The 23,314-nt window shown below is 37.9% G+C and overlaps 1 protein-coding gene across 1 annotated transcript; it reads right to left on the bottom strand.

Moving 5' to 3' along the window:
• Window positions 1-1,242: 1,242 nt before the first annotated feature.
• LOC101859639 lies at window positions 1,243-11,219 on the bottom strand. The gene is made up of 8 exons (XM_005098787.3): window positions 10,823-11,219; window positions 8,951-9,029; window positions 8,202-8,332; window positions 6,965-7,375; window positions 5,938-6,202; window positions 4,837-5,065; window positions 2,924-3,035; window positions 1,243-1,637 (listed from the first exon to the last, which is right to left on the bottom strand). Exons 1-8 carry the CDS (start codon window positions 10,889-10,891, stop codon window positions 1,602-1,604), a joined length of 1,332 nt encoding a protein of 443 aa, XP_005098844.1. The 5' UTR covers window positions 10,892-11,219; the 3' UTR covers window positions 1,243-1,601.
• Between the last annotated feature and the right edge of the window lie 12,095 nt (window positions 11,220-23,314).

Genomic DNA, 23,314 nt, shown 5'->3' with positions numbered 1-23,314 from the left:
AATTTTGATAAAAACTGCCAAACTGATGGAAAAAATCCTTTATCTTCGATTTTATAATTTTGACGAGCGTCTTATTTCACCACGATTCACATATATTGTACACAGAACACCAGCTGATAAATTACTGGTACTTGTACCTACTGTATGGCACTGGACTGACGGGTGAGACCTGCAAGCTTGTACCGGTACACTGATCTACATCTACAATGAAATCCACTGGACCAACTTGAGTTGATGTTGATGCGCTCCTTTTCAATTTGATGGGTGGTTAGAGAGTGCTTGTTCCAGTGTGGCTTTCTCTTTCTTACTAATTTTTTAGTGATACCTCAACGAGTTCTCATATCTTTCTGGTTTTGAAACAGGGATAAACAAATTGCGTTTGACAAGTCCATAATTCCGGTAAACTGATAGCGAAATATGTGTCACGACGCGGTGGAATCAGGCGCTCATTAATTTTTGGGCATGTGGAGTTATTGGCATCGCCTGAAAGCTTATTCATTTGCCTTGCTTTCTATGAAAAAAATACCCGTGTATCTCAAATAGAAATTGAGATATATTTTCGATTGAAGGAGTTGGGGGTAGCCTGGTTTTAGAGGTGAAATTAGCGAGAAAATGGTCACCAAAGTTTGGTAACTTCTAGGCCTGTAGCTTGAGTCTTTGAAAAATAAATGTACATATTTTGTGATATTAATCAACGTTTTTCATCAAAAGGTGTTGAGCCAAAAGGCAAAAATTAGAAAAATATTGTCAAACTGGAGAAAAAAATGCCTGTTTTTTCAATTTCATTATTTTGACTTTGACGAGCGCCTGATTTCCCCAGGATACCTCACATATATTAAAGAGATATCAGTCGCAGAATGGCAAATTGTTTGTGCTATCAGTTATTCTGAGTTTTCCTTGTTTTTGTTTTCTACATCTAACTATCATATTGTGTTTCCGAGGGAAAAATAGTACGCTGCCTGGGTATGTAATATCATCATCATCATCATCAAGTGCCAGATCTGCGGCAGACATCGGCGATCATGGATCTCTATTCATTCCTTTGCACGGAAGCTCTTAACCCTATCCGAACGTCCTGGGGACGTTTTGTACCCCCTGGGGTTGTAATCTTCACATTTTAGAATACTTCTAGTACGAAGATCTCTTTGAAACTTTCAGTATTTTTCAAAAATCATTTTGACAGACTGCTATGCAAAGCCTACGGATCGGATTAACGAGTAAATTTCCTCTTTGGAAAGTTGTGGCACAGAGCTCCCCACATCGTATGGATACGATAGTAAAACATGACGTACGGATAGGGTTAAAAAAACTACAGTAATCTGATCTTTCCCTTCTACCCATTTGATTAGGTCCTCTAAGTAGGTTGCTCTGGGCCTACTCCTGCCTTGTTTGCCCTCAATTTTGGAAGAGAGATCTAGATATTCAAGACCTTGAAGTCTATTTAGGAGTCCCAAAAACTGCTTTGTCGTCTTCGGACTGTTTTTTAACAGTGAGTGTCCCGCGTGGGCTTCATCAAGTACAACCTCATGTAATGAAGCACAGCAAAGCTCCTCGACTTGACAGTCTCAGCTGTTTTCTCACAGGTACGGCCGAAACATGACTCAGTTGTCGGCTTCTCCCTCAGCGAGAAGCTTCACCTGTCAAAAAGTAGGGTAAAACATGAGATCATGATAATACTAATAATTATACTAATGAGAAGAAGAAAAGATAAGGTAAGCTTTATGGATTCACAAGGGGATGTTTTCGTGGATAAATTGAGCATCAACTCATAAAGATTCAGTATCAATGCAGAAATGCACTTATTGTACATCCTGTCCCCGTGGCTTTATGCACCTTGCATAATTTGATCATTTTTTGCATAATTTCTGATTATTTTCCTTTATCATTCTTTGTTAAAATAAACAGAATCGCATAATTTCACATTTTTTGGGCTCAGTTCGCATGATTTCAGAATTTCTTTTTGCATAAAATGGCGGGAACAGTACATCAATGATTCACGTGCAACGACGCACAACTCTGTAACACATGTGTACCCAAACAACAATGTCGTGTCCGAGAGCATGAACTCTCTCTCTCTCTCTTTCTCTCTCTGTGTCTCTCTCTCTCTCTCTCTCTCTGTGTCTCTCTCTCTCTCTCTCTGTGTCTCTCTCTCTCTATCACTTTCTCTATCTCTCTCTCTCTCCCCCCTCATATCTTTTTCTCTATACCTCTCTCTCTCTCCCCCCCCCCATATCTCTTTCTCTATCTCTCTCTCCCCCCCTCCATATCTCTTTCTCTGTATCCCTCTCAACCCTCCTCTTAAATTGGTCGCTTATAAGGACAAGTGGGCTAACCCAGATTTTGAGGGTTTCCAGAAATCTTGACCTGCACCAAAAGTGGGCATTGCCCTACCTGTGGGAGAAGTTTGGTTTCATTGGTGTGTACATTTGTTTGGTTATAGAGAAGACTCTCCTTGTCTTTTAAAGAAACTGAACAAGGAGCAAAATCTTTACCTTCAATTTTCTCAAAACAGTATTTTTCAGGATTGCCCCCTTGTGCTTAAAAGCAACCAATTATCTGAATGGTACTGAAGGGGACATAAAACTTCTACAATTAAAATGTCTTTCTCTTACTGTCTCTTTCTCTCTCCCTCGTATCTCTCTCTTTCTCAAATCTTTCTCTCTGTTTCAACCTCAAAGAACCAGAAGCATTGAAGTAGCTGTGGGAGTTCGGTGGGTGCTCTGGTGCGGTTTGCTTCTTCTTTCCTATCAAACATCTATCGTCTTTATCTCCCCTTCTTCTTTTCTTTGTATTTGTTGCTCTTGTAACACCTCTAATCTTCCGTATTTATATGACCTTATCGTGTTGTCAGTGCCGTAAAACACTTATTGAAATTAAAACTAAATTGAAGGAGCTGCTTAGAGACAGCCAATAATCACGTTACCTTTTCAATTTCCCTATTAAGAGAAGCCAGAGTACTTGACAGTAGGTGCACTTTCCCATCTACTTCACTGCTCTCGTCCTGCAGCTCACTCACTTTGACTTCATACTGTTGCCTGCAAAATAGAAAACATACAATAATTTTGAATCTTCAGCTTACATGAAGCCTATTCGTGGGTGGTTGACGGGTGCTCTGGGGTGGTTTGCTTCTTCTTTCCTATCAAACATCTATCGTCCTTATCTCCCCTTCTTCTTTTTTATGTTTGTTACTAACACCTCTAATCTTCTGACGCTCATATGACCTTATGCAGTTGCGGGCGCAATAAAACCTCTACTAAAACTTAAAACGAAGCCTATTCTACGAATAAAGAATAACAGTATTCAGAGGTTGTAAGTAAAACAGTACAGCTTATTCCAAGTGCATGCTGCCAATCAAATTCCTTTTGATAGAGTTGGGGCCAGCAGATTTTCCTTCAAGGACGGGGGAAAAGGCCATAATTTTGGCCCATTTCGGCTGAAATAATCTAAATGGCCTACGACTGAGACCTTCAAAATCAAAAGAGCTTGCTTTTGAACAGTGACTAAACTTAAGTTGATTGTAACACAGGTATGCAGTTTTTCTTCCGCAATCTGATTCTGTTACTTACTTCATTCAAACATTGCTATGGAACCAACACAGTTTTTGGCAATAGGAAAAAGGAGTAGGCCTATAGAATAAAATCATTATACTTGCATGCCTTGACCAGCATTACAACAGCTGAGAAACTTGTTTTAGAATAACACAGAGTTTGAGGACATTCTTCTTTTGATTTTAGCCCAAGGATGATGATGATGATGAGATGATGATGATGATGATGATGATGATGATGATGATAATGATGATGATAATGATGATGATGAATAACGTTAGCATTTGTATAGTGCATTTCCACTCTCAACAGCAAGCTCTATGCACTTTACAATCTACGTTATTGACACAGCAGACCCAACAACACACAAAAACATTCTCGAATGCACGGGAAGCATCCAGTGCAAGCAGCTTATTAAATGCTCAAACACTAACAAACTAACAAGATCTTTCACTATCTATAGCTGGATACCCATTCCCAACTGGGCGAAGTAAGGGAAAATTCATGCAAAGTGCCTTTTTCAGAGACACAACTTCGGGCCCCTGATGGGGTTTGAAAACATGACTTTCTGCTTATGAGCCATACAGCCTAACCACTAGACCACGAACACCAACATTTGCGGTCAAACAGTGTGTCTGCAACTATATTTTCTCGTGGATTAACACACAGGAAGTGTGTTAATCATTACCGCTTTTCCATGTTGCAACTTGATAATCTTACTTTCTGTTGACAATCAATACGCCCAGTGAGACAGGATGAGAGCGAGGTGTTACTTAATTTGATGTTACTGGTTGGATTTGTATGCAAGGGAGAGTTGGGGCATTTAAAAAAAAAAAAATTACAGTTAAAATAAAACTGATAACACACTGTTTGACCAAAGGACAAGAGGGGCAGACCCGAAGTGACCTAGAGACGCACAGTAGAGTCTGAAATGAAGTCCTGGAACCATTCGTGGGGGATGCTGACCAAGATGGCCCAAAACAGACAGAGCTGGAGATCCTTTGTTGCTGCCCTAAATGCCAGATGGCGTAATGGGTAGTAAGTAAGTAAGTAAGTAATACTGTTTGACTGAGGTCTTTTGTGACAGATAGCTGTCCCCACGGTTTTAGGCACCCCGCATAATTTAGCAAAATTTGATAATTTTTTGCATAATTTCTGATTATTTCCCTTTATCATTCTTAGTAAAAATTCACAGAATCGCATAATTTCACATTTTTGGGCTCAGTTTGCATACTTTCAGAAATTTTCTCGCATAAAACGACGGGGACAGAGATAGCAAGCCACCCACCTGTGCTCCTGTAGTGCTCCAAGCCGCTCTTGTAGCTCGGAGATGCTTCGACTCACTTCCTCTTCTTGCTTGCGAATGTTTTGAACTTGAGTTTGCTCATGATGCAAGCTTTTATTCACTTTCTCCCTCTTCTCCGATAAAGAGTCATGTTCGTTTGACAGGACTTCATGCCTCGTCTGCAAAGACACCAGTTGCTTCTTGTAGGAGGCCATCCTGTTCCTTCTGTTGTCTGAAATACGGAAATTTAAATACAGTCAAATTTGTCCACAATGAGGACTCATTGTCAAGGAGAAAAGTGGTTAACCCCAGGGGCGGTGCCACTGACAGAAATGTCTTTAGGCCATTCCCAAAGGGGGGACATTTCTCGTTCTAATGCACAGTAGAATTGTAAATGTGCTGATTCATCAATGTCATGCTCATAACAGTGCCTGATCTACAACAGGGAACTGCTGCTTTTTCTTTCCTAATCCTTACTATTGTCATTTTCTTCTACTTCTTTTGTAAGTTTGTCACACTCTTGTGACCTGCTATTTCCGGGGTGCCTTGATAGTGATAGTCGAAGCAGACTTTGTGCTGTTGAAGCTAGAGAGGTGAGCAGAGTAAGTTTGACATCCACTTCCACCCCTTGGCGTTCATATGATCTTATGCAGTTGCAAGTGCTGTAAAACCTCTACTAAAACAACAAAACAAACAAAAGTGGTTGTCTTAGACAAGAGGACGTCTTCGGCTGTCATTATCATATTTTTTTTTTAATGCAAGGGGAAAGAGAGAAGTGGCCATTTGTACAAGTGATTGTTCATACACCCATCCATCCATTAATCTATCTATTAATCTGTCTGCCACAGAAAATATATCAGGTAAAGATTTTCCGTGGGTGGTTGGCGGATGCTCTGGTGTGGCTGGCTTCTTATCTTTCCTATCAAACATCTATTGTCCTTTTCTCTCCTTCTTTTTTGTGTTTGTTACTCTCTTGTAACACCTCTAATCTTTGGCATTTATATGACCTTATTGTGTTGCAAGTCCCGTAAAACACATACTAAAACTTTAAAAAAGATTTTCCCAAACAAAAAGCCTTTCAGTGCACAAAAATAACACGCTTACCTTCTACATATTTCCCTGGGGAGTAGTTCCTTCCACCGGGGGAGACAATGTCGACTGTAATTTCATCCTGAGTGTCGTTGTTATGGGAACTTGATGCTTTAGGATGGGCGTGGTATTCCTGAATAACTTGCTGCAGCATGATGTTGACAGTGAGAGACACGACCGGGCAGTCACAGCTCGGGCAATAGCTCCTTCCTTCAGAACAGGACTTGCACAGGGTGTGACCGCAAGGAATGACCATCATGGGGATGTGGCTGGATGATAACTGGGGGACACAAAAGTAACTCTCAGGAAGGAAAATCCTTATAGGTAATAAATATTAAACAAGATTCAGGCTTGAAAAATTTCTTTTTGAAGAATATATGTGAAGGGCGCTGACAAAATGAGTTACTTTTCGGATTCGAGACCTATGGCTTATTATACTTAAACAATACGGCATCAATAGAAAATCTGAAAATTTGACCTTAGTGTTGATTTTCGGCCAATATCTCCATTTGTGGATTGCAAGAAGTAACTCATTTTGTCAGCACACCTCACATATGTCATTAACACTCTATGAACAGGCTTTCAGTCAAGTATTAATTTTATTACTCATCAATTTCTCTTTGCTATAGTTTCATTATGTCAACACCAACATTTTGTAATAGAGATTGCAGTCCATATTACTGCCCAAAACCCATATGTCAGCATGGCTTTTAGGCACCTTCTTATTTCTGCACATTTGCCTCCCTGCATGGTAGTATTTTGTCTGTCCTCTGGCCTCATGGGTCAGTCTTTCCTCACTCCAGTTGTGACTCTATCAATATCATGCTATACTTTCCTTTTCCGACCCAGCGGCCATCTGAGTTCTAGCCTTCAGCCTGCCAATATGGCAAAGAATTTACAGTACAGGTTTAATCATTTTATAACTGAGATAGAAAAGACAGGAAATGAGGCCTACATGAAAGATAATACTATGTTTAAATTATAACATTAAACAGTGTTCTGTATCAAAAGTCAACAAAAGGAATGTTTTCAGCACTCATACCATTAGCTTTTTACAAACTGTACATGTGTGGCTTGTAAGACCAGAAGTTCCGAGATGATTGAAAGTTGGGACTTCTCTTGTAAAGGTTTTGCAACGACTAGAGTTCCAGGTATGGTCATTTGAACTTTCTCCATCTGTGTGGTATGCTGCAGATGGAATCGGAGATAAATGCAAGCCGTTCTGCTCCAGCCCAAGGTCTCCTTTCACGCGTTCTGCTATTTGATTGGCCAAATCATCAAAGTTCTCCTCAGCTACCGGCTGTCTCACAGTTTCCAGCTCGGGTGAAATGAGCCTCTCCAGCTCACTTTCGGCACCACTTCTGATGCTTGTGCAGTCATTAAAGTCTCCATCGTCTTTGGAAGGCTGTCTTTGGGCTCTCGCAGTCCTCCAGAGTTTGAATTTATCCTTGACCTATAAAGAGACAAAAAGTAAAATCCATTTGTAAAAATCATCCCCACTTTTGACTTTAGGCCAAGAAATTGGTACCAAAGTGGAATGAAAGTACAATCAACAAGTCTGTGTTTGGGCCAAAACTATATCCACAACTGGGGTTCACCTGATAAACCCCATGTCTAAAACACTTGGGTGTGTGCATTCTGTGGTGGCAGTAATCATTTTGAAAATATAGATGTTTCATATATCTAGATTTATTTATAGAGGCCTACATTATTCTTATGTCTTGATTTTAAAAAGATTTCCACCACAAAACACTTGACAGCGATGCTTGTACTTTGATGACTGAAATTACCCTTTGCCATTTCAGAAGTAAAATCTATCACAGTACCAAGTATACTGTATAGGCCTACTTGTCAGCTGAAGCGATAAATAAATAAATGATGATTAAAAGGTTACTAATAAAAAAATATTGAGCTTGTTAAGTTATGACCAAAAGACGACAAAGAAATATCCACAGAAAAGCATGAATACAATGGCAATATGGATCAGACATTGATCAAAGCTTCCATTTTAACACAAAAAAGACAGCATTTCTCTTTTGCGTTAATGAATTTTGTCATTCCATGAAAAATGAAACTGCAGTGGCACATAGCAAGGATAATTACCAGCTGAAAAAAATTCAAAACAAAACCTTACAACAAAAATTGAAAGAGGAAGGTTGCCTCTGATAAAACAAAAAAGAATGGCTCTAAATATTGCTCAGGTCAGCAATTCAGCATTACATGTGTCACTGCAGTTTCATTTTTCATGGAATAGCCCAAATCTCGGCATGCAACCTTACATCAGAAGTAGTTTTGTTTGAAGAAATATTGCTTGAAGATGCCGGCAGATTTTGCTGAGTTTTTTTTCCACTGGGAACTTTCTGAGGCCTAACAAGTTTCACTTGACTTCCATTCTGCTGAACTTTGGATTCTGAAACAAAGACAAATCAGAGCAAGAAAGTAATATATTTGTGACAGGATGCAGTGAAATCAGGGGCTCATTAATTTTTAGACATGTTAAGTTATTGGTATCAACCGAAAGCATGTTAATTTGCCTTGTTTGCTATGAAAAAAACTCTGCCTTGAAAACAAGTCAAGATATTTATTATTGAAGGAAGTGGGGGTCATCACCAGCTTTCAAAGGTAAAACTAGCGAGAAAATGGCTGCCAAAGTTAGGTAACTTCAATAGCTTGAGAGTCCTTGGCAACTGACAACATATTTTTTTGAGTTTTAATTTTAAAATTTTAATGGAAATGTGTTGACATATGAAGGGACATAAAAGGTGTTGAGACATTATTTTGACGAGTGCCTGATTTCACAATGATGCCTCACATTCATAATTGAAATTGTCCAAGTAAAGATGATGACTCATGGTTGAGGAGAAAAGCGGTTCTAAAACAAATTAAACCACATGTCAAAGAAAAGAGAAACAAATACATTAAATTTCCACAAGCCCCTTCAAAATGAAACTGATATTTTAACAATTACTTCAACAAAATGGAAAGCTTGACCAAAAAAAAAGCAATAAAAAAAATAATGGCCACTTACTTGCTCCTAGTTCATCGGAATGTTTGGTTTGTTCTCTCTGTTTTAACCAGTTCTGTTGACGTTGCTTGATTTCTCGGACCTAAAGTACAGGAAAAAAACAAAAAGTTGAATTACATATATGTGAGGCAGCGTGGTGGAATCAGGCTCTTGTCAATTTTTGGGCGTGTAGAGTTATTGGTATCATCTTAAAGCTTGTTTATTTGTCTTTATTTGTATTTTTAAAATATCCATTTACCTTGAATACAAGTCGAGATATTTGCAAATGAAGGAGGTGAGGGTCAGTTGTTTTTAGAGGTAAAATTAGTGAGAAAATGGCCACCAAAGATTAGTTATTTCCTTAGCTTAAGAGTCCGTGGTAACTGAAAATTTACTTTTTTGTGCTGTTAATCAACGTTTTTCTGAAAAATCCACACATAAATGAGTTCTTTAATGGGCATGAAAGGTGTTGAGCCCAAAAACATAAATTTTATAAAAATTCACAAACCTGCAGAAAAATGCAAGTTTCTTCACTTTGATTATTTTGACAAGAGCCTGATTCCACCACGCTGCCTCACATATAATTCTGTAGCCTATTTAAATTATTTACTGGAAACCTTCACCATTTTTCTCTGAGAACTTAGAAACAATTTCAGAACTGGTTTACATTTTTATGAACATTTTAATTTTATTAAAAATCATCACCATTCAAAAGCTTATCATGCTCACATATGATAGCTCTTTCAATTTGAGCAGTTACATAATTTTGACTATGGCAGTTGAAAAGTAACAATCTAAAACATTGGCTCTAAATAAGACATTTCTTTACTCTTTCACAGCTGAGCCATACTTTAAATCAAGTTGCTGTAGATCTAGACCCATATATTCTCTTGGGACTGAAAGCGAAGGGGTTGAATACAAGAACATTCATTTCAATAGTGACATGTTTAGGAAGGTTCTTGTCATCAAGCAATAAGTTAACACTTTGCAGTCACACAGCTAGCAGTACAAAATAAATACTCCATCTGGTCACCAAGCCAGGAGAGTGACTGCAACAGACTTTTCGTGTTAGGAACGGATAATTTTCACTGGCGCATAATTGCGGCAAGTGACTGAAGAGCGTTAAAAGCGGTAGTGATTTCTCAATTCTAGTATGGATGAGGATATGCCATTATAATGTGCCTTTGTGACAGCAAATTTGAATACCAGTACGTGTTACAGAAGAAGTGTAGGCTACCGTGTGAACAAAGTGACAGTCGAAAAACTGTGAGTAATACAGAATCTTGAGTACTGAGTTTAATTCGGCAGATCACTTGTTCTCTAGTACGCCTTGCGTATGTGCTGTTCTATGCTTTTCCACTGTGGCTGTTTTATTGTGCAACGTTGTCTTTTTTAGTTTGAATTGTGGTTGTGTGTGTGTGTGAGTGTGTGTGTGTGTGCGTGTGTGTGTGTGTGAGTGTGTGTGTGTGTGCGTGTGTGTGTGTGTGAGTGTGTGTGTGTTGTGTGAGTGAATGTGTCATGTGTGTCAGTATCTATGTGTGTGAGTGAATGTGTGTGTGTGTGTGTGTGTGTGTGTGTGTGTGTGTGTGTGTGTGTGTGTGTGTGTGTGTGTTGTGTGTGTGTGTGTGTGTGTGTGTGTGTGTTTGTGTATGTGTATGTGTGAGGGGGTGAGTGTATGAGGAGGTGAGTGTGTGAGGGGTGTGGAGTATGAGTATGAAAAATTAATCATAAAGTTATCAACAATGTAAATTGAATTAATTAAAATTTGCAATACGTTTCCAAAGTTAATTAGGACAGTTTTTTATAGGTCTAACACAAGCATACACTATGATCACTGATCTAGATCTCGGCCTACAGTTAACGAAGACACTTTGAAACTCAACAAAATTAGCCTACCTTCTCTGCCACGTCTTCTTTCTTTTTTCTCGAGGCCGAAGCCGACCCAGCGGAGCTGCTAGCAGGCATGATGCTCAAAACCAGAGTAATCCTCTCAGTCAGACAACAATGCCAATTTCCACAACAGCTCTAAGGTTCTATTTAAAGATCAAAGGATGACAAGCGTGTGTGGCGATCAACAAGAACACAGAGGAAGTAAACTATGCAGGATGATTTTCCAGCCCACTTCCTCGCTGTGGCGTTGTTGGTATCCAAGGTTCTGCAGGGGAGATTACTCCTATGAAAAGGACCGATCCTTTGGATAACTCGACAATACTCCATAGATTTACACTACTAGGTACGTTTAAATAGGAGATAACTCTATGACAATACTCGAGAGAGAGAGAGAGAGAGAGAGAGAGAGAGAGAGAGAGAGAGAGAGAGAGAGAGAGAGAGAGAGAGAGAGAGAGAGAGAGAGAGAGAGAGAGAGAGAGATTACTGTGTCCCCGCGAAGATAGTTGCAAAGTTTGAATGACACCAGAGAGGGTTGACAGTGGCACATTATGTCATTCTTCAATCCCACGCCTAAGCAGACAGGCTGACGGGCTGCAGCTAGCCGCATGTGGAATTGTCTAATATTCTGAAAATATATTTTTCGGATGCTTTAGTTTTAGTAAAAGTTTTACTGCACTTGAAACACAATAAGGTCATATAAGTGCTTACGGTTAGAGGTGTTACAAGAGAGTAACAAACGTAAAAAAAGAAGGAAGAGAGATCAGGACGAAAGATGTTTGATAGGAAAGAAGGAGGAAACCACATCAGAGCACCCGCAAACAACACAGTTTTTCAGATGTGTGTTGCACATTTGCTATTAATTATACCTCTTCCTTGCACAAAGCAATCAGTGAAATACGTACACATATTTAGTGTGTGTGTGTGTGTGTGTGTGTCTTTGAGTGTGTGTGTGTGTGTGTGTGTGTGTGTGTGTGTGTGTGTCTGGAGACAGGCCCCAGTTGTCGGCAAAGCTATTTTTGCGCGAAGGGGAGACAAGGTAAAAAAATTCGTACTGGTAACAAATTTAGTTTCACCAGAGACCCATTTTAACCATATATCTTAGTACCATATTGAAAGGATTTTACAATATTTCAAGGCCTAATATCTTTTATTGGTTATTTTTGAAGCATGACGTGGGCGTACCTCATCAAAGGTTAAAATGTGTGCTAGAAATTGGGTTTTTCTCCAAACTTTTAGTTTTAGTAAGAGTTTTAGAGCACTTGCAACACAATAAGGTCATATAAGTGCCGAAGAGGCTAAAACAACACCTGGACATGGATGGCTGGTGCCTCTATAAATAAATCATTGATGGGTCAAGTGCCGAAGAATAGAGGTGTTACAAGATAGTAACAAACACAAAAAAGAAGGAGTGTAGATAAGGACGATAGATGTTTGATGATAGGAAAGAAGGAACACACAACACCAGAGCACCCGCGTACCACCCACTTCTCCAAACTTTGTTTTTACTCGTTATGTAACAAAATGTATGTGGTATATCTTTAAAACTACTCAGATATTAGAAAAGTTTTAAAATCACTGTGTTCAGGGTTGAATTGGCTACAAGAATATAACCCTAATTTCAAAATATTGAAAATTTTCGACAACTTAAGACCCTTCTCCACGCACACATGATACACATTTTTCTGTGTCCGCCGTTTTGAGCAAAAAAAATTCTGAAATTATGCAAACTGAGCCCAAAAATGTGAAATAATGCGATTCTGTTAATTAAAAAAAAAAAATGATAAAAGAAAAAAGTCAGAAATTATGCAAAAAATGATCACATTTTGCTAAATTATGCGGGGTGCATAAAACCGCGGGGATAGATTTATCCATTTAGGAAAAAAAAAAAGAAGAAAGTACAGTCATCATCATCATCCAGTGCCAGATCTGCGACAGACATCGGCGATCATGGTTTTCCATTCATTCCTTTGCTCGGATGCTCTAAAAAAAGCTACGTTTCCCTGATCTTTCCCTGTTACCCATTTGTTTAGGTTCCCTAAGTATGTTGTTCTGGGCTTACCCCTGCCTCGCTTGACCTCAATTTTGCCAGTGAGAGCTAGATGTTCAAGACCCTTATGTCTGTTCAGGTGTCCCAAAAACTGCATTTGTCGTTTCCTGATTGTTTTTAACATTGAGCGTCCCATGTGGGCTTCATCAAGCATTACTTCATTTGATTTCTTTTCCTTCCACGAAAGTACAATATATCTGCTTATTCATGGCGCATATAGATCTATTCAAAAGTAAAAGCTCCTGTAATGCTTGCATCATTTCTTAACCTCTTCACTGCTGAAAAATGTCCATCAACATCTGTACAGACAAGATAAAATGTTAATTCAAGGAATATTTAGACACAGAGAATTGTTTCAGAATAAGCAAAATCACAAGCTGTAACTATACCAACTAAAACTTCTTCTGTCAACCAGTTGAAACAATATACATGTAATAGGAGAATAAGCTGAAACATACGTCTACTCTGCAGTGAAGAGGTTAAAGTTATCAAGGAATGAAAAGCAGACACAAAAGAGAAGTTTGCTTTCTTAATGAGCAATTTATCTCTATACATGTATGACTATGCTATACAGCCAACGTGATATCAAGCAACCACCTGTTTGAGAGTAGATGGAAGTATTATCTGCTTTAAGTTTTTATGTTTAAACTTCAGCTCAAGTCCTATCTTATAATCATCCCTTTCTTCTTTTTTTTTTTTTTTTTTTTAGTAAGTGTTTTACGGCACTTGCAACAAAGTAAGTTTTTTTTTATAAGTGCCGAAGATTAGAGGCGTTACTAGAGAGTAACAAACACAAAATAGAAGGAGGAGAGATGAGGACGATAGATGTTTGATAGGACAGAAGGAGCAAACTACACCAGAGCACCTGTCAACCACCCACAATCCCTTCCTAAAGAATGTATTTCAAATTGTTTTTAAAAATCAACATTTATCTCAAACACAAATTCTAACTTCACCATATGAAATATATATAATGGTGTACAATTCTGTAATAGACAGAACAAAGAAACCAAACTCACACATACATGTATTTATTACTCCGTACTTTATTGTTTCAAACAGAAGAGACAATTCATTCACATATACATATATATATATATATATATATATATATATATATATATATGTATATATATATGTATATATAATTATCCATAAGTCAATTTCGTTAAAAAATATCAGACACAGTATGCAACAAAGGCTGGTATCAATTATATTATATTGTGTAAGCTTATCTGTGGAATAAACTAATTACAGAAACAAATCCTCTCCAGGGAGAAAGCCAATAACAGCATAAATATGAAGAATTAAATGAAGGTATTTCTTTATTACCCCCATCGACATAAAAGACAAATAATTTAGAAGGCGAGCTTTGACCAAGCCAACCCGGGCTGAGAGAGATCAAACAAACAAATGTCAAAGTAGAATGAAAGAGATCATCATTGCCTTTGTCACCCTGCACCAGGGTATAGGCCACGGACAAACACCCTCCACTTTTCTCTACCCTGGGCTAGCTTCTTGATGTTATTCCATGTCTCCCCACTTTTCTGTACATAATGAAAGAGATACTCAACATTCTTCCCACACAGGAATCAAACCCAGATCTTCTAGATCTACTTGTGATAGTAAAATGTCGTAGCGATACACCATCGTATCTTTTTTTTATAGTAGAGGGTTTTACGGTGCTCGCAACTGCATAAGGTCATATGAGCACCAAGGTGGTGGATGTCAACAGAGAAATCTTTACAGGGAATCAGGCTTACTCTGCTCACCTCTCTAGCTTCAACAGAAGAAAGTCTGCTTTGACTATCAAGGCACCCCTGAAATAGCGGGTCACAAGAGTGTGACAAACATACAAAAGAAGTAGAGAAAAAATGGCGATAGTAAGGATTAAGAAAGAAAAAGCAGCAGTTCCCTGTTGTAGACCAGGCACAGTTATGAGCACGACATGAATCAGCCCATTTACAATTCTACTGCGCTTGAACGAGAAATGTCCCCCCTTTGGGAATGGCCTAAAGACAGTACAGTCAGTGGCACCGCCCCGGGGGGTCCACTGGGCTGAGAGAAATCATACAAACAATGTCATAGCAGAATGAAAGAGATACTCAACAAACATTCCTCCCACACAGGAATCAAACCCAGGTCTTCTAGATCTACTTGTGATAGCAAAATGTCATAGCGACACAACATAGACGCCTATAAAACAACATAAGTCATAATCTGAAATCAACAAACAATTCGCACAAATGTACTCCAACACCAAAGAGGATAGCGCTATATTGTTTCAGAGAATATTTTTACTCCACATATACCATGTAAACCAGAAAAGGAATGTCTCAACATAAATCACAAGGTGTGCACTTAAATAACAAGCAAAAGTTTTAGAAAGTGATCATTGCAGACAACTGTAAGTATTGTAAGCCCTCGTCAACACAATTTAGGTTATCTGGGAGGCGCGTGCTTCGACCCAGCCTTTCAGAGCCAACATGTTTTAGTTTTAGTAGAGGTTTTACGGCGCTTGCAACTGCATAAGGTCATAATATGAGCACCAGAAGATTAGAGGTGTTACAAGAGAGTAACAAACACAAAAAAGAAGGAGGAGAGATAAAGACGATAGATGTTTAGAAACTCCATTAACAAATTAACCTCTGCCGGTAACGGCCGAGAGCCAAACTACGACATCACAGATCATGTAACGGAAAAAGTTTTGACAAAAACCCCCAATAATATTGCGTGCTTGTGTTATATTTATACCTGCAGGCCTATGTTATATATATTATTATATATCTGAGCCGTTCTCAAAAGAGTTATACAGCTGGATTGCCATTTCCCCTCCGTTATAGCAAACAACACAAAAGGACAATTTGTACCAAATGACACTTTTACAAGTAAGAAATGATCAAATAGATACTACATGTACAAGTCAAGATACAACCTAAAAGTCAACAGCTCTACAAATAATGTCGATGGATTGAGAAAATGCTGTGTTTTTGGGGTTAATTTTCGTTACTTTGAAAAGAAGGAGTATTGAACAAAGTTCGGATGTCGATACCAAACCAGTTAAAACTCTCAAAGGTACTCTAATGATTCTAATTAAAAGAAAAAAAAGGTGACAATCCTAAGAATATTAAGATGAAACATCTCAGTGTAATTTCAATACAGTAAAACCCCTATAGCACAAACTTCACAGAACCAGAGAAAATCTTTGTGTTAAGGGAAGTTGCTATCATGTATAGGATTAAGATCGATAGCGAAAAAAAAAAAGAAGAAAAATAGGGGGATATAAAATCTTCTCCTAGTGACACGGGTTTTGTGTTAAACAAAGTCAATTGTGCTTCCAATAAGTGTATGTGATTTATGTGCGCAAACAAACATGCACCAATTTCTGACTGAGAGGTAAGAACCCTCCCATGTTGATTGGAAGAAAGACAATTTTATGGTGTTTCAAAGTGGCCATTTCTAAATATTTCAACATGAACAATCTTCTCTTCTCCATCGCTTTTGCTGAACAACCCCCCCCAAAAAAAAAAAACAACAACCCCAAAACAAACAAAAACAACAACAACCAAACAGTCCATGCTAAGTAAATGTCATCCATTATGAGTGAGGCTTTCTGAGTATTGGGCTAAAGAGGAGTCTACAAATAGATCAACTTTCTTTTGATCTGAAAGTGTTGTTTCTGATTGTCTGCTCAACTTGAAAATTAATTTGACAAAAAAAAAAAAAAAAAAAAGCAAACACAATAAAAAGAAATATTATACCTAAAGTCTGTTCTCAGGTTGTAGCAGTCATTTTAACTGTCCCTTCAGAGAACGGCCGAGATATACATTGAGGTATAGGCCTACTCTATGAGTACCGGGTATATCTACAGGTATTACCTGTGGCAAGATGTGGCATTTTGATTATTGCAAGCTGCGTGCTATTATTTCCTTTACTTTTCTCTCTCCACCAAGCTAATTCTCTGAGGTAGTCAGCAAGGTCTGTAACTTCTCTTCCTCCTCGGATATTACAGGTTCATGATGAACAAACAATTATTATTATTATGATCATTATTGATTAATTGATTTTAATTAAATATAAATGTGTGTATGATAAACAATTCTGAAAAGGACAGCCCAGCTGGAGTGCGTCTTTACTTCCATAAAAGTGACTAAAACACAACTAAAGAGTATTTCAAAATCAGGTCCCATCAACAAAATATAGTTTAGATCTACCGCTGGACTGAAAATTAGTCCAAGTCTCACAATTTTAAAGATAAAAATCACTGATTCTGGAAAGTGTTGCTGAATAAAATATACACACATAACACATAAATCGTGCATTATCATGTTGAAACAATAATCAGAATAGACCACATTTTGATCCAGAAAATGAAAGACAAGAGCAACAAATCTTTCTAGTTTGATCACATGCTGCATTTCATAGACAAAAATGGCCGGACCGAAAAAACATTTGAGCCTAAATATCTGCCTGTGAAATTATGCTTCTGCAACTTGTAACAGAAAAATTTAAATGAGCTGATAATCAAGACAGGGCAAGGCAGAGAGCAAAATAATCACTCTGGGGTGTCGTAAGGTTGTACCAAAATCTTAAAAAAAAACTTAACTCACTTGAGCCTGAGCTATATTTCACCCAACAATCATTGATTGCTGCCTGACACTTTTGGGGTACGGTATATTGAATCGTTAAATACCAAAAGACTGTGAAAGCTATCACAATTTTTCTTAAATGCAACAAAAGGAAGAAAGAAGTGCTCTCATAGAAACCAAAAACTGCGTCTGATTCCTCAGAATACTTTTTATTTTTTATCAATATTTTGAAATGGCAATGTCTGGGGGCTACGTAATTTTTTGTGCCCAATTTGTAATAAAATCATCTATCGCAATGTGGGGGGTGACTCACTTAGTTCGTTACACCTAAAAAAGTATCGCACATGACTTCACCAAATTTTTTATGGAACAAAACAAGTGGGTCAACTGTTGGCTCGCCGCTTCCCAAAGCTTGTAACCGATTGGCTCGCTGCTTCCCATAGCTTGTAACTGAACACCGGGGATATTGATCAATAAAGCGCGTCCTGTAAATACACGGGAATAGGCTCAAGTGTGTTAATGTCTGTTAGCTTTAGTTTTAGTAAAGGTCTTACGCCACTCGCAACAGCATAAGGTCATATGAGCGGTAGAAGATTACAGGTGTTACAAGTAGAGAGTAACAAACATAAAAAAGAAGAAGACGGTAGATGTTTGAGCAAACCACACCAGAGCACCTGCCAACCACCCACTGTTAATGTATGCCTGTGAATTTATGCTTTTGTAACAAGAACAGCTAATCAAAAAGAAGGAAGCCACAGAGAAGGATAATCTTCCAACTAGAATCTTTAAAATGCCAAATGTCTGTCTGTGAAACTATGCCTCCTTAACAAACAACGCTAATTAGGACAGAGCAAGGCACTGAGCAGAAAAATCACTCCAAAGTATTGAGACGTCTTATCAAAATGATTTTTACAAATAAATACATTACAGAGACAAGGGGAAATCCATCAAGCAGTAACCTTAAAAGGGGCAGAGACCCATGGGGGAAAATGTTTGTATTTATTTTAAGAGTCTCCTTTTCTTTGAGCACATTTACAAAGCATACATCGAAATTGCAACAAGAATACAAATCTCAAATCTGAACATTCAACAATAGATGTTTTGGCAACACATGAAAGAACAAGAACCCTGTAAAAATAAAGATAATGTATTTAATCTCAAGATAGAAATGTGAGGCAGCGTGGTGGAATCAGGCTCTCGTCAATTTTCGGGCATATAGAGTTATTGGTATTATCTTAAAGCTTGTTCACTTGTCTTTATTTGAATGGAAAAAAATATCCATTTATCTTGAATACAAGTAGAGATATTTGCGAAAGAATGAGGTGGGGGTCACCTGTTTTCAGAGGTAAAATTATTGAGAAAATGGCCGCCAACAATTAGTTATTTCCTTAGCTTTAGAGTCCGTGGTAACAGAAAATTTACATTTTTTGTACCTTTAATCAACGTTTTTCAGAAAAATCCAAACAGAAATGAGTTCTTTAATGGACATGAAAGGTGTTGAGCCAAAAAACAAAATTTTGATACAAATTCACAAACCTGCGGAAAAATGCAAGTTTCTTCACTTTGATTATTTTGACGAGAGCCTGATTCCTCCACATTTCCTCACATATGGTATTAGTATGGACTGGTTAAACCTCCCATAACTTTCAAGAAAGACGTGTTACACAAGAGGTCAACCATCTCTTAGTTGTAGCAGAGGTTTTACGGCACTCGCAACTGCATAAGGTCATATGAGCGCCAGAAGATTAGAGGTGTTACAAGAGAGTAACAAACATAAAAAAGAAGAAGGGGAGTAAGGACGATAGATGTTTGATAGGAAAGAAGGAGCAAACCACACCAGAGCACCCGCCAACCACCCACGTCAACCATCTCTGAAAAGACCATGAGAAGTAAGAGATTTGTTTCAGTAAGAGTTGTTTCCAGCACTTAGAATACAACTATAGGTCATTCAAGCGCTGAAGATAAGAGGTGTTGCTAGAGAGTAACACACAGAGAAAATAAGGACAAGTAATATATATGGGATAGAGCACTATGTAAATGAAATGCAATCTATTTTTATTATTATATTGATACAAAACAAGGAATAAATTGTCGCTTTTAAGCACAAGGGGGCTATCCCGAAAAATGCTGTTTTCAGAAAATCAAAGGTAAAGTTTTTGCCCCTTGTTCAGTTTCTTTAAAAGACAAGGAGAGTTTTCTCTATAACCAAACAAATATACACACCGATGAAACCAAACTACTCCTATGGGTAGGGCAAAGCCCACTTTTGGGGTAGGTCAAGATTTCTGGAAACATCTGAAATTCGGGTTAGACCGTTCGTCCTTAATTAAAAGCGACCAAATCACACTAGAGAGCTTCTACCAACCAGCACGAAGCACATGATCAAAGACGGAGGTTGCGTAAACAGTTCAAGTTCAAGAATGCTCCAATGGGGATTCAACCACTTCAGTCATTAGCAAGTGCGTCGTGTTTTACAATCGTATCCACACAACGTGGGGAACTCTGTGCTACCACTTTCCAAAGAGGAAATTTACTCGTTAATCCGATCCGTACGCTTTGCACAGTAGTCTGTCAACATGATTTTTTAAGAAATACTGAAAGTTTCAAAGAGATCTTCGTACTAGAAGTATTTTAAAATGTGAAGAATACAATCCTGGGGTTACAAAATGACCCCAGGGCGTACGGATAGGGTTAAACTAAACTTAAGAAATATGACACTAATGTAATATGTAATATTTACACCAATAGTAAAGAAGTTTGTAACTTGACTAGGACCCTGGAAACATAAACATGCTTCACAGTGCAAAAATCTTGCTCTGAATAATAAAAGCAGCATAGACATGAGAGCAAAGCCAAATAAAAACATTTCTATTCACACAAATGGTAGTAAGCATTTAAGAAAAAAATGCACAATGTGGGAATATGCTAATTGGGTAATATGCTAATTGGGTAATATGCTAATTGGGTACAGCATTTAATTTTGCTTTTATTTACTGAAACACCCAATACAACGGTAACACAAATGGACCGGTAATGTAAACGACTTTGATTTTCAAGAGAGCTGCTTTCCGAATCAACATGAGTCAATAAACTGCCTTCTTGTCTGCACTTTATCGAGTGAATTATGCTAAAACAAAAGAGAATGCCAGTCTCAGTATTTCAAGTAGGCTGCTCACCATAAGCAAGACACACACACACACACACACACACACATATATATATGTTCCGCGCAATTTACCGATCTGTGTAATCTTAAGATTGCGCTGTGCCTTTTAACGATTGTATATTTGCGTGGAAATCAGAAGATGGCGTTAACATTTCATATTTTTTAAATGAAAAAAAACAAAAACACTTCCATCTTTATTTTCTTACTCACATCAAGGTACGTTCACATACATTTTCAAAAGTGTAAAATATGAAAATTAAAATTAACATATAAAACTGAAGAGCTCACAAGAATGATACAATGCCAGGTATCAAACTCAAAGTTCACAAAGGACATTTAATTTATTTTATATTTTTGAAACAATTTTAACAGAAGCGTCCTTATTCTCTCCTGCATGCGTAGTAGTACTATTGTGTCCCTTGAGCTGATCGTTAAAACGCACAGCGCAAGCGTAGTAGATCGGTAAATTGCGCGGAACATATATATATTTATATATAATAATATAATTATATATATCATGTGCTGTCATTGTAACAATTGTTTGCTGAAATTCATAAAAGATGAAAAGTGAAGTAGGCTTCCTATGGGTTGGTTTTATAAATGATTGAATAAAATCGACTTGATTCACAAGGTGAGCTGACAAAATGAGTTACTTCTTAGATTTTAGCCCAGTGGCTATAGACTTGATTCATCAAAATCATAGGCTGACTTTTTACCATTTTTTAAATTATTTTTTTTAGTATGTTTCAGACGGCTAACAGTTCTGCAGCCCTCCCATCTGCAAAGGATCATATGAGTGCATGATTTTTATTAGTATGAAATGATATATATATATATATATATATATATATATATATATATATATATATATATATGTGGCACACCGGGGTGGAATCAGGCGCTCGTAAATTTTGTGGCGTGTAGAGTTATTGGTACTGCCTTAAAGCTTGTACATTTGCCTCGCTTTCGATTAATGAAACACCCATTTATCTTAAACACAAGTCGAGATATTTTTGGGATTGAAAGAGGTGGGGGTCGCTTGGTTTCAGAGGTAAAATTAGCGAAAAAATAGCCGCCAAAATTTGGTTATTTAGATAGCATGAAAGTCCGTGGAAACTGACAATTTATATTTTTTGTGCCTTTAATCAACATTTTTCAGCAAAACCCACACAGAAATGGGTTTTTAAATGGACATTAAAGGTGTTGAGCCAAAAAACAAACATTCTATAAAAATTGCTAGACTGGCGGAAAAATGTAAATTTCTTTAATAATGTCATTATGTTGACGAGTGCTTGATTTCACCACGCTCCCTCACATGTTATTTATTAGACATGTTAAACACGAATAAACAGCATCACTTGATGAAATTCTACAAATTTGACATCAGGTGTCGATTTTTGGCCGATATCTCCATTCATGCATTGGGAAAAATTATAACTCGTTTTTGTCAGCACACTTCACATTTTTAATCCAACAGTCTTCATTCTACTGCAGGTATAAATATATATAACGCAATACGTACAACATAACGATTGTGTGCGTTCCATTCCCCAACATTTACACATAGAGCAAATCTTCTCACATTGATAAAATATAATACATTTATCCCTGCATGCTTACATTTAGTTATAGTAAGAGTTTTACGGCACTTGCAACACAATAAGGTCATATAAGTGGTGAAGATTAGAGGTGTTACAAGAGAGTAACAAACACAAAAAAGAAGGAGGGGAGATAGATGTATGATAGGAAAGAAGAAGCAAACCATACCAGAACACCCGCCAACCAACCACAAGCTTACATTTGAAAATATAGAGGCACACATGGCGGGGAATGTAGCAAAAACAAAACAAGAACAGCAATGGCCGCTATGAATTTGTACAGAGTCGTTTAAAGCACAACTAAACTATCTAGGAATTCAGACCAAGCAGGAATGTCTAGCTAACATTTCAGTGGGTTCCTTCAGACATTTGAGATTCACACGTAACAAGTAACACTTGCTAAGAAAATACACGTACATACATTGCCTCTTGGAGACTAGATGCTATCACCATCCCAGGGTATCTAAAAACAGGTCTACACTAGAAATATAAGCGTAACTAGTTTTAGTAGTTTTTTATGGGGCTTGCAACTGCATAAGGTCATATGAGCGCCGAGGGGGTGGATATCAACAGAGAAGTCCTTACAGGGAATTAGGCTTACTCTGCCCACCTCTCTAGCTTCAACAGCACAAAGTCTGCTTCGACTATCAAGGCACCCCGGAAATAGCGGATCACAAGAGTGTGACAAATATACAAAAGAAGTAGAGGACAAAATGACGACAGTAAGGATTAGGAAAGAAAAAGCAGCAGGTCCCTGTTGCAGTTCAAGCACAGTTATGAGCGTGACATTGATGAATTAGCCCATTTACAATTACAATTCTACTGTGCATAAGAACAGGTTAATATCCCCCAGTTGGGAATGGCCTAAAGACACTTCAGTCAGTGGCACCGCCTCGGGGGGCAGCGACTTCAGAGCTTTCTTGTCTTATCTCCATTTCTTTAAGCACTGAAATGTGACATCTTCATAAGCTCACTCTTTGATATGAACTGTTTTCACTGTTATTCAAAACGGAGACACGACAAGAAAGCACTAGGGTCGCCAACTGCTTAAGTGTTCATAATCTTCAAATTCATTGTTAAGTCTGAATTACTATACTG

This window comes from Aplysia californica, unplaced genomic scaffold (genome assembly GCF_000002075.1).
Source record: "Aplysia californica isolate F4 #8 unplaced genomic scaffold, AplCal3.0 scaffold00193, whole genome shotgun sequence".
NCBI classification, from domain to species: Eukaryota; Metazoa; Mollusca; class Gastropoda; order Aplysiida; family Aplysiidae; genus Aplysia; species Aplysia californica.
Note: the sequence above shows the minus strand (reverse complement) of the source record. Positions and strands in the feature narration are given on the sequence as shown.